The sequence below is a fragment of the Battus philenor genome, unplaced genomic scaffold (assembly GCF_028537555.1).
Source record: "Battus philenor isolate CCGP_79_NKW_IND1 unplaced genomic scaffold, ilBatPhil1.0.hap1 SCAF_22, whole genome shotgun sequence".
Taxonomy (NCBI): Eukaryota; Metazoa; Arthropoda; class Insecta; order Lepidoptera; family Papilionidae; genus Battus; species Battus philenor.
In genome coordinates, this window is record NW_027181685.1 from 9,430,960 (window position 1) to 9,447,679 (window position 16,720).

The following is a 16,720-nucleotide window of genomic DNA, read 5'->3' on the forward strand; positions in this document are numbered from 1 at the left end:
ACAAGCAGTGTGTCGTCAGTAAGCGAAGCACAAAGTAGGTTTAGACGTTTTCAGTCTAGAAATTTTGATGTCAAAGAAGATACTCACCTCGCTCGCCCAGTTACGGATAAAATGGATGCTATTTTTTTTTAATGTTTTTTAATGTTAGTTCAGGATTTTGTTACTTAAACGTTAGTAAAAAGAACATTTGTTGAAGATATTGATAACTGGTGATGAATATTGGATGAGTCATGCCTTAGATAAATGTGACAAGAGGTCCATCAAAATTACCTGTCTCGTTTTTTTTTTAATCAGAAGTCCCAAAATTTCTACAGCAACGGCGTTGTGTTATTACCAACAAGATGGCTTAAAATTATCAAATGAAATGGTACCAATATACTTTATTTTAATGTTTATTAATATGTTAAAATACTTTTTGGTTTTTCATATAAAATGCGAAAGTTTTTTTTTCAAAACTGTAATGTCGATTACGTATTTCCATAATTTTAAGTCACACAAAATTTTTATTACAGAGAAGAAATTTGTAACCAATGTTCTATCGCATATTAGAAAAGTGACAGCAATGTAAAATGGCGCTAATTTTGAGAAAATATGGCGGCGTCCTGACATTTCGTTTTTTTTAAATAAATATTTTTTTTTTTCAGTGCAAAAGTTAATAAAGGCGTTGGTATCGAAAACTTCCATTACTTGAACGACGGACTCTGGCAGATGAAGCCCGTGAAATAAGAATTGCAAATAAACTACGCACATACATATTTAAGCTTTCTTTAATAAAACTTGTTATAACTGGTATTACTTTTAATTTCCATACTGTGGGTTGATATGTTTTATGTGGTTTAATGTTTCTTGTATAACAAACTGCTATTTCAGGTACAATATGATAATAAAAGTTATGTTCGCTAACGATTAATATTTGTTTTAATTTACTTAATCGGGATATTTTGTAACATAGTGTAACTTATTAACTCTAAAAGTTTCAACGAAAAGAATGATACTTTGAATTTAACTAAAATATCCGAACAATTTTGAGGTACGAATAATCAATTCGAATCTCAAAGCGTATTGTAAAAGATGCAAAGTTCACAGCGAACTGTTAAATATCGAAGAGTTAGTAAATTATTCATTACATCGATCAATCATGACTTGACGCGTTGGTTATACAAAACATCCTTTAAAATGGTTTGAATTGAGCCAAATAATATTCCAATATTAATAACGAATTCTTTAATTATCTCTCGACGATTTTCAAGCGTCGAAAATTAAATTTTTTGGCCCTCGTCGGTTTTAAAAGACAATTTCATCTTACTTTTTGATCCCAGTAATATATATATAAAATATTCTTCCCAGAGACATCATTTTTAAGACTGCTAACACGGAGGATATTTGAAGGTGTATCGAAAGAAAGGAACATTCGACTTACTACACCGCAATAAAAATCAATCATATCTCTAGAAGTTAGATGAAGTTTCTGACAATAAAAAGACTGCAGGGACAGATAGTAAACAATAAAGAATTCTACTATGTAACTTGTTGTTATATATAACATAATGATAATATACATATGTTATATACATTAATTGAAAGCAAATATGATATACATAGACCACTTTAAACCTTTTACCTCTATAACCAATCACCTCTATATTATAAAGTAAAGTAAAGTTTTCTGTTACTAAAACAAGAATATACTAATTTCTGTATCTTTACAGCACTAATAGAATATGATGCAATTTGAATTGTAATCATTATGGTTTTCCATTATCATAACCATTATAAATTTAAATGATTACCTATTAACTTCATTAGATCTTTACAGAATATTGTTAAAATTAAACCCGCGAAGCACTGGAGGTCTGAGGACAAGATTGTATTTCATTAGTTCAGTAATAGCCAACACAAGTTAGTGTTTTTAAATTCGGAAAATATTGTATACTACTATTTGGATATGGTTAAAGCTACCTATATAATATGAAAAGTTATTTGGTTGACAAAAAACAAGTCAAATGCGCCCTTTAAAATTTATAACATATAAATATAACTCTATCTCATATTAATTACATATTAAAATTTGTTAACTTACGTTAATTTCAGCAATTTCAAATCGTATAAAAATGTAAATGCCAGGCAACAGCAAAAGACCAAGTCCAGGTTACGCCCCAGCGAGTACCTTGAGTCAGAATGCTAAAAAGGTATTATCGACGAGTGATCAAGCAAGCCTAAAAGGTATAAGAATTCGGCGGCCTACCAATTCGTTGAAATAGAAGTATAAAGTGGCCCCAGCCGTGGCTTCTCTTGGAGCGCTCGACCTTCACAACCTTAAAAACGGCTTTAAACTAGACGCCGTTTGCAATCTGCCTACTTTAATCCACAGAATCTGTATTTGCCATTTCGGCAGCAGTCTGGCTAAAAAAAATATAAATAATTTTCAGAATATTGTTAACCCCTAATTGCCGTATCGTAGTTTCAATTTTGATACCAATCTTTTAAACCGAATGTTCACATTACTATTAGTTTTTTTATAGGTTGGCTGTACGAATTTTACTGTTGCATAATATTCTTTCCAACGAAATTAAAAAAAATCTATTTTTCTCTTCATCTAGACCCTCAAGCAAACACAGTAATATTAAAAAAAATCACTTTCGTAAATCAGGCTATTAAGGGTTAAAACGTAATATAGATCTTGTGCCAGTAGGTTAAATGTCCATCGGTAAAATATCTGACTATCCATCTATGATAATACAATGGCCTACATTTAAAAGCCTCTAGTAAGATGACCTATAGTAAAAATGACAGCTTAATGATAAGAAATAAAATTTAGTTTTCCCGCCTTTTTAGTACGGAACGTTCCATTGTATTAAACTAGAAGTTAATAGGTTTTAAAAGAAAATACTTTCACCTCTAAATAATATGAACAAGATTAGAAGACAAAAACATATTAATCAAACTGAATTGGTATTATTTTAAAAAATATCAATTTCAAAATGTAGCCTTTTGATTTTCATTTCTTAACTGTTTAGTAAAAAAACCTTGAAACAAGATCGAGACAGATTTCGGAACGGATGTTGTTGTAAAGATGGCGACAGCACTTGTTAGTTCGGCTCGTCAGGGTAAATAAATTATTTTTATTTAGTTTTTTCAATTAAAAAGTTAAAAAATGTACTAATTTTGATACCAATACAGCTTTTGAATAGAAGGTACCATTGAAAAAAAGTTCAGTTCCATTTTGGAAAACTTACGTATATCGTCAGCTGTTTGCAAAGTAGTTTTAAATCAAATTGTTACTTTTTTATAATCAATGGATTATGATCTGTACAAATTATCTCAAATATGTATAATTATTCGATAAGTTTTTAAATAGAGCGCTTATGCAATGTCATAACAAATTCCAAAGGTTCAAAGTTCATTCATTGGTCCAATGTTTTGATTTTGTTTTATTAATAATTATATGCTTAAATTGCTTTTGTGTTCCAGTGGGGAGGCTAACAAAAGCAGCCAGAAGGTTGTATTCAGATGTTTATCCAAAAATAACTACACATTACACTATACACCCTCGCGATAAAGACCCAAGATGGAAAGGTAAGAGATAACCTCTAGTTACTTTAGATAACAGTACAAACATGTTAAATATTCACGAAAGTTTTTAATGTTACGTCGTATCTAGTTTTCATTAGAATATTCGTTTACCCCTTTACTATGTTTTTTAAAGTTATTTTATTCAATTTCGTACACATTACGTATTTAAAAAAAGAGAAACATTTTAGTAAATGAATTTATAATGTATGATTATGTTGACAATTTCAGAATATTTATTTGTATTTATTTTTTGAAGATTTCTCAAGGTAAACAATTAAACAACCAGAATAATGTTGCAGTTATGTAGTGACCTTATTATAAATCCTTGAATATATGTCATATATTCAAATAATTCTGGAAGACAAATTGAATGTTGATGTAAAATATAAAGGCTTTATAATAAAAGAAAAGTTTAAATTTTTTTCTTATGTTGTGGAATATTAATACAAATACCTTTTTATTTACAATAGAAATTTTTCTACATTTTTTGTACTAATACTAAATTTGATTTTCACATTCTCATTATAATCTTCTTTTTTTGCGAAAAATATCTGTAAAAATCTTTCAATACTTAGTGTTCTTTTGTTTGTTTGTAATTTTCATTTATGTATAATTGAATTAAAACTTATGATTAATACTTTGAATTAATAACTTCTTAATTTTTTTTAATAATTTTATTACCAGAAATAAATATGGAGCGAGTGGCAGAAGAGACAGACATCCTAATCATTGGTGGAGGACCTGCTGGAATGGCAGCAGCTATAAGAGCTCAACAAATAGCAGAGGAAAAGGGAGCTGTAAGTTTAAAATCTATATGATATGCTTGCCTTAGACAGCAGACAACTTATACCTGCTTGTACTAACGAGATAATGAACTGTTAAAAGAACCATAAGGTATATCTCCTATAGATATGTTTGTCTTGTTTGGTCTCAGCAGGCTGATTTCCGCAACTAAGAGTGGCATTGTGCTTACTTTATATTGGCAGATTATTTAAAATCGGTAGATAGTTCAAAAAGATGATGTAACTTTTTTGTTTTTATTCTCATCGGATTATACAAGAAATAACAAAATGTTTTTTTAATAAAAAATTACATGATGGAACTTTTAGTTATATTTTTGGTGTTGTTTTTGATACAAATTACTTTTATCTAAATTTGAATATTTTTTTGTGTTTAGTTTGTTATATTATCATAATAACTATAAATATTACAAAATAGGCTTGACGCATGTTATTAATATTATGTATTAATATTATGTAATATTAATATTATGCTACACAATACATCTCCCATGAGTTTTTTTATTGGTATATATAGTACTTTTTTAAATTTAATACATAACCAATGGTTTATTTTTATTCTATGTTTACAGGAAGTAAGAGTAACACTTCTAGAAAAGGCAGCCGAAATTGGAGGACATATCTTATCAGGAGCATGTGTGGATCCAATAGCTCTTAATGAACTCATCCCAGACTGGCAAGAGAAAGGAGCTCCCCTTAACACTCCAGTCACTTCAGATAAATTTGGTCTATTAACTAAGAGTGGGAGAATCCCTATACCGGTGTTTCCAGGTATTGTTTTATAATAAATAATTTTTATTTATTTTACCCCATACCAATTATTTTTCTAGTTAATTTATAATTTTTTGGTAATTATATATACTACATGCAATTATAACAATTGCTTATTTAGTTGATTATATTTATAGCTAAAGTTCTTAACTAGCATTTGGAGTGTAAATGTTTGCTCAATGAGATCATAATAAAAGTTGTTGGAGATTGAGACTGGGAAGTTGTAGTGGCAATTGGCAGACCACATAGCAAGCAAGATTGATGGCCACTAACTGGCTTTCTGAATAAAAAGAACACTGACTAGCAAAACAGAGAACTATGTCATTTGAATCAGGATAACACTTATGTATTTATATATTTTTTAAAAATCCTGCTAAGTACTCATAGATTAATCCTACCCTCAAATAATTTTCTGCCTTTCCTCAAATAAGTTATTTGCGGGTATGGGACAGGGTTTAATTAAATGGACAATAAAAAAATTGGAATCATTAGTAACTTAGTTATTTAAGATAAATAGATAATATGTCAGTTAATATATATGGATGTACACAAAACTTTTTTTAATGTGTACATATGTATTTTTTTTTGTTTAGCACTGCCAATTGTATATTTTTAATAAATAAAATAATAATGATGATGAAGAATTATCTAAAATGTTACTTTTATATTTGTTCAATCATTTTTTTGATGACAAAATTAGATAACTATATTATGAATTTTACATTTAAGGTTTACCTAATTACAATCATGGCAACTATGTAGTAAGACTGGGACACTTGGTGCGGTGGTTGTCTGAACAGGCAGAGGCATTGGGGGCAGAGGTAAGATATTATTCAATCATACATATTGGATTCCTAGTATACTTATATCAGCCCCAAGCACCGTACCAGGCCTCTCCCCTAAAATTTAATGGTACACCTGGATCTATTACATGCTTCCATAGAATGCTTAGTTGTCTCTAAGAACCCAAATATTTGTATGAAAAAATTGTCAACTGTGTCTAAGTATAATTCAGTGAACTGTGGTTATTAAATTTTACTTGAGAATGTTAAACAAAGTAACATATAGATCAGTGTTTTCAACGTGGGGCCCACACCCTACAAGGGGGCACTTTGTTATTAATTGGCCAAATGTGGCTTAAAACGACGATAAAAATTTTGTATGTTACAAAGGGGACACTGATATAGAAAATTTTTTTCAAGATGTCTGCCTCTAAATTTACATGAATATTTAAAATTAATGATTCAATTGTTTTTAAGGTATGGCCAGGTTGCGCCGGAGCAGATCTGATATATCGTGATGACGGTTCCCTTAAAGGAGTGGCAACAGGCGATGTTGGAATAGCTAAAGACGGCAGCCCTAAAGATATGTTTGAAAGGGGCATGGAATTTCATTCTAAAATTACTATTTTTGCTGAAGGTATTTTAACATTTATTTAATCTACTCTAATCACAATTATCAAATACTTATATGGTTGCAAATATACCATGAAATTTTGTAGTACCTGTTTGACTATTTTAGAGATATTCATGAGTGCCACAAGACATGGATATTATATTAAATGAGTCATGGTTTAGTGAATTTTCATGAACTCCTTTTTAACTAGAGATTTCAAGAACTAGAGAGTAAAGTATTCGAAATTTCTTTTTGGCATTTTGAGATCGAATGGGGACCAACTTACACTGCATTGATTTGGTTTGAACCAAAAATTAGAGCACATTTTGATATATCAATGGAATCGGAATGGTTTTAAACTGTGAAAAAAAAATTAGTATCTATCAAATCAATTTGATGTATAACCAGAATATCTATTGATATACATCAATTTTTTTTATTCTATTACCACACTTAGAAACTTAACTAATTAATGCTTTTAAATTCTAAATTATGATGTGAAAAATAATATGAAATGTACATTAGATAGTCAAACTATTAATAATATCTGATGTTTTTTTTTAAATAGAATTAGTAGATGAAAGTTCAATAATATTAATAATTCAGTATAATTAACAAGAAAAGACTAATATTATCTTCAAATCGCACGCAGTAACAATGAGTACTTAAGTGTTAGTTAAGTTTAACCTACATACATACTCATGATTTTTTATTTATAGGTTATTTCACAGAAAATTACAGTTAAATTTTTCTTAACCACTTAAGTTCTATACTAAATTTTATTTCTAGCAATATTCCTTGATTATTTAGTTAACATACATGGTGTACATAATTTCATTTTCTTGATAAACAACTTCTGAGTCGTAATATTTATAAAGTGTGTTTTTGTTAACAGGTTGTCATGGTCACTTGACTAAAATGGTGTCTAATAAATTTAATTTAAGAGAAAAAAGTGAACCGCAGTCATATGGCATTGGTCTGAAGGAACTGTGGGAAGTTAAACCGGAGGTAAATATATTAAAAAATATTTTTTAAGACTTTTAACAAATTTAAATGTTAAGGTTATATACCTATGGAGGTAAATTAAGCTGATAGACAAAAGACTATAGTTGTTGGGGACATATTACTGATAATTATTTACTTTTTCTAGCATGTAATTGCATAAAAGTTACATTTATATACCTATGGAGGTATATTAAGCCGATAGACAAAAGACTAAAGTTGTTGGGGACATATTACTGATAATTATTTACTTTTTCTAACATGTAATTGCATTTTATTTTGTTTAGTAAATCAAGGTTCACCAATCAGGTTAATACCAATATTAACAAATATGCCTACAGTAAAATGATCGTAATTATTAAAATATGGTTGAAATCCTTTTAACATTGAACAACCTACCGGCGTCGTTGTTTCCAGCCGGGTATAACTTGAGAGTGTTCAAGCGTGAATAGGTATCTTCTATAATGCAAATTGCTTTTAGAATGTTTTTGGATCACATTTAACATATTACCAATTTATATATTAACATGTTTATAACATATAAATTTTCTATTCAGGCCATAAATAAGACATATGATTTACACATTCTCAATACTGCAAAGCTATAATAAGCGAGAAAAAATTATGAATTTGAATATGCACAACTTACGCACATATGTGATGTGAAGTTGTCTATGTTCAACACTACAATTCATTTTTTAACATCCTTTTTTTTCAATGATAGTTGCTAATGGCCTGAATAAAGAGTAACGGGGGTCGTATACATCCACATGTAATGGAATGTGTTATATAATTTGTAATTGTTTACATTTATAAATATTTTAATACCAGCGGTAACTGAAGCGTAGGACGTTCACACAGTTGGACAAACAACCTGCGGATGTCAGAAGATGCTAGCATCCATATCCGCTTCCTATACTGTTGACGACTTAGAGTTGCAATGACGGTGGTGTTAACATGTATATTACAAAATTTTAGCATCATAAACCTGGATTAGTGGAACACACGATTGGCTGGCCTTTAGACAAGAACACATATGGTGGATCGTTTATATATCATCTGAATGTTCCGGAAGGAGAAGCACCGCTAGTTGCCATTGGATTTGTTGTTGGTTTGGATTATGTGAACCCATATTTGAGTCCATTCAAAGAATTCCAGAGGTTTAAGCTGCATCCATATGTTAAACCTATGTTTGAGGGTAAGTTAAAATTATTTGTTTTTTATTTTTTTCCTGTTAAATTGATTTATATTAAATTGAATTTGATCTAATTAAATTTGATAATCAGGTTTTTAGTTCTTTGATATGAACCATTTCCTCTTTTAAAAAAAATCACCTTTTGCCAATTTTTCTTATATCATTTAATCATTTTTTTCTCAAATAACGTTGTTGTCTTAATAAATATGATAATATTGTATGATAATTAAATTACTGTCTACATACAATAAAAACTTATTTGAGCCAGACATAATTGTATGATTTCGAAGTAAATGATGTTGGCCTATGTTGGTCTTACAGCTTTATCGGTACAGAGTTTTCCGAAAAGACATTATTACATCATAATCAGTGTATGAATGTGTAAAATATCTCAAACACTGACTTTGATATATCTATGATAATTTAATATAATTTTTTCTTCGCCCTTTGTCAGAAATGCGCTACTTATCTCTTTGATTAATATGTAATAACGAGTTAAAAGGATGTGTTTACATGCAACTATCTCTTGCACGATGGGAAAGCACTCTCTTGCTCTGATGATGATTGTCGCTGTTTATTGTGCTACATAAATGATTACGGCAGCTCTGCGAAAAGTATACGTCCAAGATGATCCTCTCTTTCACGAATCTCTTTTTTTCTCTTGCTTTTAAAAATGAAATTGAAAGAGCCGTAACTATTTCCTGGCGAATATATATTTTTTTTGGTACTGACTGAAGTTAGCGAAACTGGATGTCTTTCGGAGAAGCTTCGGCTTGGGTTACTACATTCTTCTATTTCACCTGGTTGGTAGGCCGCTGAGCTCGTAAATCGATTCGGCAAACGCTCCAAAGAGTGACTAGTCTCAAGGCCATCACGAACCACAGCACACAGGTCACCCGTCGCTAATTCCCGCTTGGTATTCAGACACGGGTGCCGCCCAAAACGGCCGAAACGTGTACATGTATATTAGTATATAATTTTGTAAAATGTCGTTATATGTAAAATGCAATTCCAGGTGGCGCTAGAGTAGCGTACGGGGCTCGCGCTTTAGTGGAGGGCGGTTGGCAATGTTTGCCGGTGCCAGTCTTCCCTGGCGGCTGCTTGGCAGGAGATACCGCTGGATACCTCAACGTACCACGCATTAAGGGAACTCATAACGCTATGAAGAGTGGTAAGAATATATTTTAATAATTTCATATGTATTTATAACTAGCAAGGCTGTACTGCCAGAAGTTATTAACCTTTCGACTGGCAATTATCATTTTTTTTAGAATCTTCTACTAAGTATTAATTACATTTTGGTTGTATCATACAAAGGCCGCCTTTTAATAATCTATACAGAATAATTAAAAATTGGTGTAAGTTTTTAAGGAGTGAATGTATAACTCATTTGACAGGAAATAACTTCAAAGCTTTTATACATATAGAGTTAGGTATAAAGTGATCACTCTGAAACTCTGTTGGAATGTAACATCCATATAACTTCTGGCAGTACAGTCTGCTGAAATGTGGGGCGTATACGACCCCTGCTGCACTTTTCGTTCAGGCCATTTGCAGTTCTCATTTAAAAACAAAGGATTCTTCTAATGAATTGTAGTGTGGAATATAGATAACTTCATCTCGTACGTAATGCATTTTAAAATTTATAACCTTTTCCCGCTTATTATAGCTTTGCAGTATTGAAAAAGTGGAAAGCATACGTCTTAAACTACTTTTTTTTTTACTTTTTAAAGTGTGAATCGTTTACGCCCCACGCGGCCTGAACGTAGAATCTTCAAAATTTGCCGTGGGACGGAACGTGATAATACGTTGTAGGCCGAATTGTAAAAGCTTCCGTTATTTTATAAAAGCTATTTCTTAAAACTAGAGACTAGAGTTTTTACACCGATTTCCAATTAATATCGACTAATAAAAATTCCTTTATGTTTTCCAATTCAAATGTAATTATTTGAAACGGTAACACATTATGTGTGTTTCTGTACAGGGATCCTGGCGGCTGAGTCGGCGATGGAATTAATTTTGTCTGGAGAAGCGACTCACGATAAAGGCGTGGTGCCGACACTCTATGAAGATAAATTGAAAAATTCATATGTTTATAAAGAGTTGAAGGTACCATATATTTATTGTTATACTAGCTGATCCCGCAAACGTTGTTTTGCAAAATAAATTAAAGTTTTTAATTAACAAATGTAAGATAAGGGTTGAACGTAGAGGGGTGAAAATTTAGGTTTGTATGTATTTTTGTATGCTGTATCATAATAAAATAAAAACCAAAAAAATTGTCTAAAAAATTAAAAATAAAATTTAGGGGTGGACCACCCTTATCACTTAGGGGTATGGAAAATAGATAGTAGCCGATTCTCAGACATACTGAATACGCATATAAAATTTGGTAAAAATCGGTCAAGTCGTTTCGGAGGAGTTCAAGTTCGAACACCGTGACACGAGAATTTTATATATTAGATGTGCTTTGTATTTTTTTTAATTTGACACTGTCCTATGCGTAGTGCCGCAGGTGAAATAAAGGTATCTATTGTCATGTAGTAAAATGTAAAATATTTTGATAGATGTCAATAAAATCAACTTTAATTAAACTTATACGCGATTAGCGGGCGGTGGTGATATACCTTACGAGCATGTTGGCGAGGAAGATGATAAACAAGAGTGATCGAGATGGTGTATTTACACATATACAAAGAGTAGTTACAAATCACACGACAGATGGCGTCCGTTTTAAAATTCGAACGCCCAAGAATAATATAACTTAGAAGTATTGTGGATGTAGTGACCAGTAATTCAAACTATCAGTTTCAATCGGTTCAGGTTTTTTTTATCTCGAAATGTTAATTTTTTTTAAAAAGTTGAAGTTGAAGATTTTTTTCTTTTTTTATGCGTGTGGTAGCCAACATGTCATTGCTGATTTAGCAAAGTATCCAAACAAAAATTTAGAAAAAAAAATTGTAGTTGAACTGTCAGTTGTCATTAGCTGCGACACTTGAAAATGTGCGATAAATATATAGAACAATAGTTCTTCATATTAAAATGTTAAAAAAAAAATCTTTTTGATCACTAATGATTCGCTTACAATATTGCATACAATGTCACCCTCACAGAACACCGTTCACTTTACAATTGTAATCCTGGAAGATGTCAATTACCCTTTATCCAGTTAAGAAACAAATATAAAACAGAAACACTGTATTCTCTTGTGCATTTTAATCTACAATTAATATGAAGAGAGAAGGCTTTTTTTTAATATTAATAATAATGTTTTTCTTTTCAGCAAGTACGCAATTGTCGACCATCATTCCATACTAAATTGGGTCTGTATGGTGGTGTTGCCTACTCCGCTTTCTCTACGCTCGTTCGTGGAAAAGAACCCTGGACTTTAAGTCATGGTGGTAAGTTAAAATTCTTGAATAACATACTCCATATCAGAGGTGGTCTAGCTCCTTGATAGTTCGAGCCATTGTTCGAAATTTAAAAATTTTCGCGAGCCGCCATTTAATGCGCATTTAAAACATGCAAACGAATATATTTTTTACAAAAATTATATTTGTTGAAATTATATGACAAAAGTACAAAATATGTGTATTGAAGTTAGATATGACACGTGATGCACACATATATGACAGCCACTCCGAATAATACGTAAGATGTCGGTTAGTTAATTATGATCGGTGTTTGGATTTCGCTAATGTTATGTTGGAATAATAATGATTATTATTCACACCAGTAGTTTGTCTCAATTTTCCAGAAGCTGACATAGGTTATATAAATTTAAATATTGAAATAATTCGATAATCAATCGTAGCCAAAAATAATAGTTCAAAGAGTCGCATGCTGTTTGACCGACCCTGGTCTGTGTAATCTAAACATACACACACTTATCTTGAACATCTAACTAAAAAAGTTGTTAATAAGATCTAACATAAATTTTGACTCGTAAGTTTACTGTAGAAGCAGTAATGTCCACACTTTGAGAACATTACAAAAATTAGAAAAAAACTTGTACATGTAATTTGGTGGCTGGGCTGTCCTGTGATTGTAAATAATTTTGCGATATTTAATTTACAGGTGCTGATTATTCAAAACTGAAACCGGCTAAAGAGTTCCAACCAATAGAATATCCAAAGCCCGATGGAGTTGTCACATTTGACCTGCTCTCATCTGTCGCTTTAACAGGCAAGTAATTAATTTATTTAATATTCAAAGAAATATTACAAACTAATTACAAACACGTGTTTAAATTAGACATATATATAATGAAATTGGTTTACTAATTAGCGGTAATTACAAGCTTACACTCATAATAAAATTATGTAAAATGAATATAAAATGTAACCGCTATATAAAGTCTTTCTTAGTATATTATACATTTAATGATGCGATTTATAATAATATATTTAATGCAACCAGTAATTACAGCAATATAACATATAAAAGCAGACATAAAAGCACAAAAAATATATATATATACTCAGTCTGTCTGCATTGCGTTGCTCTTGTTATGTGTAGCTGTTTATTTTCTGACAATGTAATCAGTAAATTTTTTTTGCTAAGACGATTTTACTAATTTTTAATGTGGCTCCACTATATACAGACATTCTGTTATGAAGCTCACATTGTTATTTAAAGACTCATTCAAAAAGGGAAGGATATGAGATATGAAAATGACTTTTTAATTTACTGCTAACTGGAAAGTTTTTTAAAATTCCTTTTTAGCTTTGAGAGTTTCAAACAAAATGATATTTAGACCGTACAATTTAAAAATCGCATAAAATTAATCCTCATAAAAAGAGAATTTACTGTATTTAGAATTAGATGATTAGTACATTTTGCCAAAGAGCACTGTTGTTGGCGTTTAGGGGCTGAATCAACGACGACACTTAGCCTTTTCCATTGTTCTATATTTCTCACAAACCTAAAAAGTGTAAAAAAAACTTTTTATAACAATTATTTTTGACATTATTCTTCTAATGTAACAGGCACAAATCACGAAGCAGACCAGCCACCCCATCTGACTTTGAAAGATGACACCGTACCAGTTAAGAGAAATCTCGGTGTGTTTGATGGACCGGAAGCCAGATTTTGTCCAGCCGGTGAGTAAAAAGCTAATATTCAATAGAAAAATAAACATACATACAAATCTGCAATGTTATTGGGATTAATCTTTAATTATATCCACCCTGTACTAATTATGAAATAATTATTAGTTAATCATTTAATAACCATAACAACTTGTCATTTACTAGTTTTTAATAAGGAATTTTCTGTTCTATTCCCACTAATACTATCTCTTTCGCACTAATAAATCGTGTTCTACCTTATTTTTCTATTTTCCACTGCATTTCTTTCTGTTCAACTTTAGTTTACCAATTTATTCTAGTCAATACTTTCCCACTCTATTGCACAAATTGAACTATCTTACTCTTTACTTCAGTCTATCTCTTTCTTCTCCATTCTATCTTAATATCCGCCATATATGCTAACAGCGCTAAAAATATACCACAAGTTCTCATATTATAATATTACATTCTAAACTCCAAGTAATCTATGTTCTAACAGTGCTAAAAATATACCACAAGTTTTCATATTATAATATATCATTCTAATCAATGTAATAACTAATCAATTTGAATTACATAGCCGTTTTATTGTGTTATATATAATTTAACGTAATTAACTATAATGCTATTATTTTTCAGGTGTATATGAATTTGTACCTTTAGAAACCGGTGACGGTCAAAGACTTCAGATTAACGCGCAAAACTGCATTCACTGTGAGTTACCTTATTCATAAAATATTACGTATTGTAACATTCTACTTCCTGGAGATAAACACAAAAAAAAACTATCTTCGAAAACTTATTTCAGAATGATCACCATATTTATTGATTTATTGCAAGTCTTTATGTTTTTTTATGTATATCTAAACAATTCTCTTTTATATTGATAGACATCAAATATTTGACAGCTATTATCATGGCAATCTTTAAGGATGTCGTATACCTTATATGAATCTATTGGACTGACATGATAATGATTTGACAGCATGAGAGAGAGAGAGAGAGAAGAGTTTATTTTTAATGTTTATTCTAACATTTTAACTTTTTCAGTGTCATATACCTTAGTATGATAACGTTATATATAAATTAATATTTGTTATTTTATTTTAATAATCATAATAGTAATTAAAAACGATTATAATATAAAGATTTCTTTTTCGTGTTACATTACTTCTTAGACTCATAGATTTTTTTAGTGTTCACAAAGAAATCTCAACAAATGTGAACTTTCTTTTGGGACAATACTACATAAAATTTTTTGCTAATAAATTTACAGGTAAGACGTGCGACATCAAGGACCCTTCACAGAATATCAACTGGGTTGTACCGGAAGGTGGTGGTGGACCTGCTTACAACGGAATGTAATGATAAGTAGATAATTAAAAAAATCCATCTGGGCCGTTCGTGAAATATGTCACCAGAAATTTAACTTTTCTTGAATTCCCACACATCTTTATATTTTATGCACACCCTATTAAATAAATTTCCATCATAAAAATGTTAAAATGCCAATCCTAATTCATCATATTTTTTAAGGATTGGTCAAAGGACTTTGATACAATATGATATTTCAAAATGACTTATGTAATTAATTTTTTTTTTATAAAATTCATGATTATTGAATCAAACAGTATGATCTCGTGAGAATTTATTTAAAGGCCATTCGTTAAATACATCACCAAAATTTAACTGTACTAAATTTCTCTTTCCACTCATTACAATTTATGCAGCCCCAACACGTGAAAAAATTAAATCGCAAATGCTTGACCGTATGGGTCCAGTTTTGTCTAACCTGATACAAAACCATAAAAAAGTAGGATTTTAAATAATAACGTTATTTAAATAAATTAATGATATGAAATTTCAAATAATACCTTTATTGTTCACACGTACATGCATACATATTCTGATATATCTATAATTGACATTGAAATATCAAAACAGTGATCGTCGTGTTTTCCTAGCCTAATCTAACCCCCTATGTCCCCCCAACCGATTTTAAGAGTGAACATATTTTACGAACAGCTCCTTTGTATGGTGGATTAGAGATAAACATCTTCAGAAAGAAATCTTTTGTCCCAGCATTCATAATACCACAAGACTAATACACCAACGTAGACCATACAAGTCAAATAATACAAAATGCATTATATTATTTTAATACAATATATTAGACCTATATATTTACAAATTTTATTTTTGATTATGACTATTGCAGCTAAAAATATAAGCTCAAAATATTTATATAAGTTTCATGTCTTAATAACAAAATAAACATTTAAAATTAATTTTTAACATTTAAATTTATTTGAAATATTTGTTTTCTATATATGTATATGTGGTTTGTAAACAATTATTATCATTAATTGGAATTTTTTTATTTGTTATATACGACAAGGGTTTATATTTGTGCTAACAGAGTAGATATAGTAAGAATATATAAAATATTATAAATAAGAATTAAATTGAAACTGGCACTGAGTAAAATAATTTTTCCAAATTTATTTATTATGTGTTATTCTTTACCTATAACAAGTAGAAAATAGATGATGATAAACTAGTGAAAAATCTTATAATAGTGTGAAAGCTTTTTTAATGACAGTTGAGCTTGAAAATGAAAGTGAGACCGTTACGTGTATCTATCTCACTCTTTGTGTTATGAGAGTGAGACAGGTACATATGTCTGTCTCACCCTTGGTAATGAGAGTTAGTTATATCTGTCGCACTGGCCTATTCGCATCCAGGATTTATTTTTTTATAAAAAAGTGTTTTCCTTAATAAGCTAACGTTTAATTGTAGGTAAATATGCGTTCTAATGTGAAATCTTTGGTTATCATTCAGAGCACTATACTCCAAGTACAATTTTCAAGTAATCCATTGTTCCTGTATGTAGGTGTTTTGAATTGTTTTTGATA

General features: G+C 30.3%; 2 protein-coding genes across 2 annotated transcripts in view; both read left to right on the forward strand.

Moving 5' to 3' along the window:
• MCTS1 (malignant T-cell-amplified sequence 1 homolog) overlaps window positions 1–900 on the forward strand; it is a 54,457-nt gene extending 53,557 nt beyond the window's left edge. The window contains exon 5 of the mRNA XM_068767059.1: window positions 645–900. Within this exon, the coding sequence (XP_068623160.1) occupies window positions 645–726 (82 nt within the window). The 3' untranslated portion in view covers window positions 727–900. The remainder of the gene's footprint in view (window positions 1–644) is intronic.
• A 2,166-nt stretch (window positions 901–3,066) lies between these two features.
• On the forward strand, window positions 3,067–15,684 carry Etf-QO (electron transfer flavoprotein-ubiquinone oxidoreductase). Its single transcript, XM_068766902.1, has 15 exons — window positions 3,067–3,107; window positions 3,472–3,576; window positions 4,258–4,370; window positions 4,946–5,144; window positions 5,874–5,965; window positions 6,404–6,563; window positions 7,435–7,547; window positions 8,520–8,739; window positions 9,752–9,907; window positions 10,721–10,845; window positions 12,020–12,137; window positions 12,814–12,921; window positions 13,725–13,838; window positions 14,445–14,519; window positions 15,082–15,684. Exons 1-15 carry the CDS (start codon window positions 3,074–3,076, stop codon window positions 15,168–15,170), a joined length of 1,821 nt encoding a protein of 606 aa, XP_068623003.1. The 5' UTR covers window positions 3,067–3,073; the 3' UTR covers window positions 15,171–15,684.
• Window positions 15,685–16,720: the final 1,036 nt, after the last annotated feature.

Excerpts from the sequence above, each read along its gene's own strand:
- Etf-QO (XM_068766902.1), top strand. The coding sequence starts at position 3,074 with ATGGCGACAGCACTTGTTAGTTCGGCTCGTCAGG. Across the intron at positions 10,846-12,019 it reads ATGTTTATAAAGAGTTGAAG|CAAGTACGCAATTGTCGACC; the intron begins GTACCATATATT and ends TTTTCTTTTCAG. Across the intron at positions 13,839-14,444 it reads AGCCAGATTTTGTCCAGCCG|GTGTATATGAATTTGTACCT; the intron begins GTGAGTAAAAAG and ends ATTATTTTTCAG.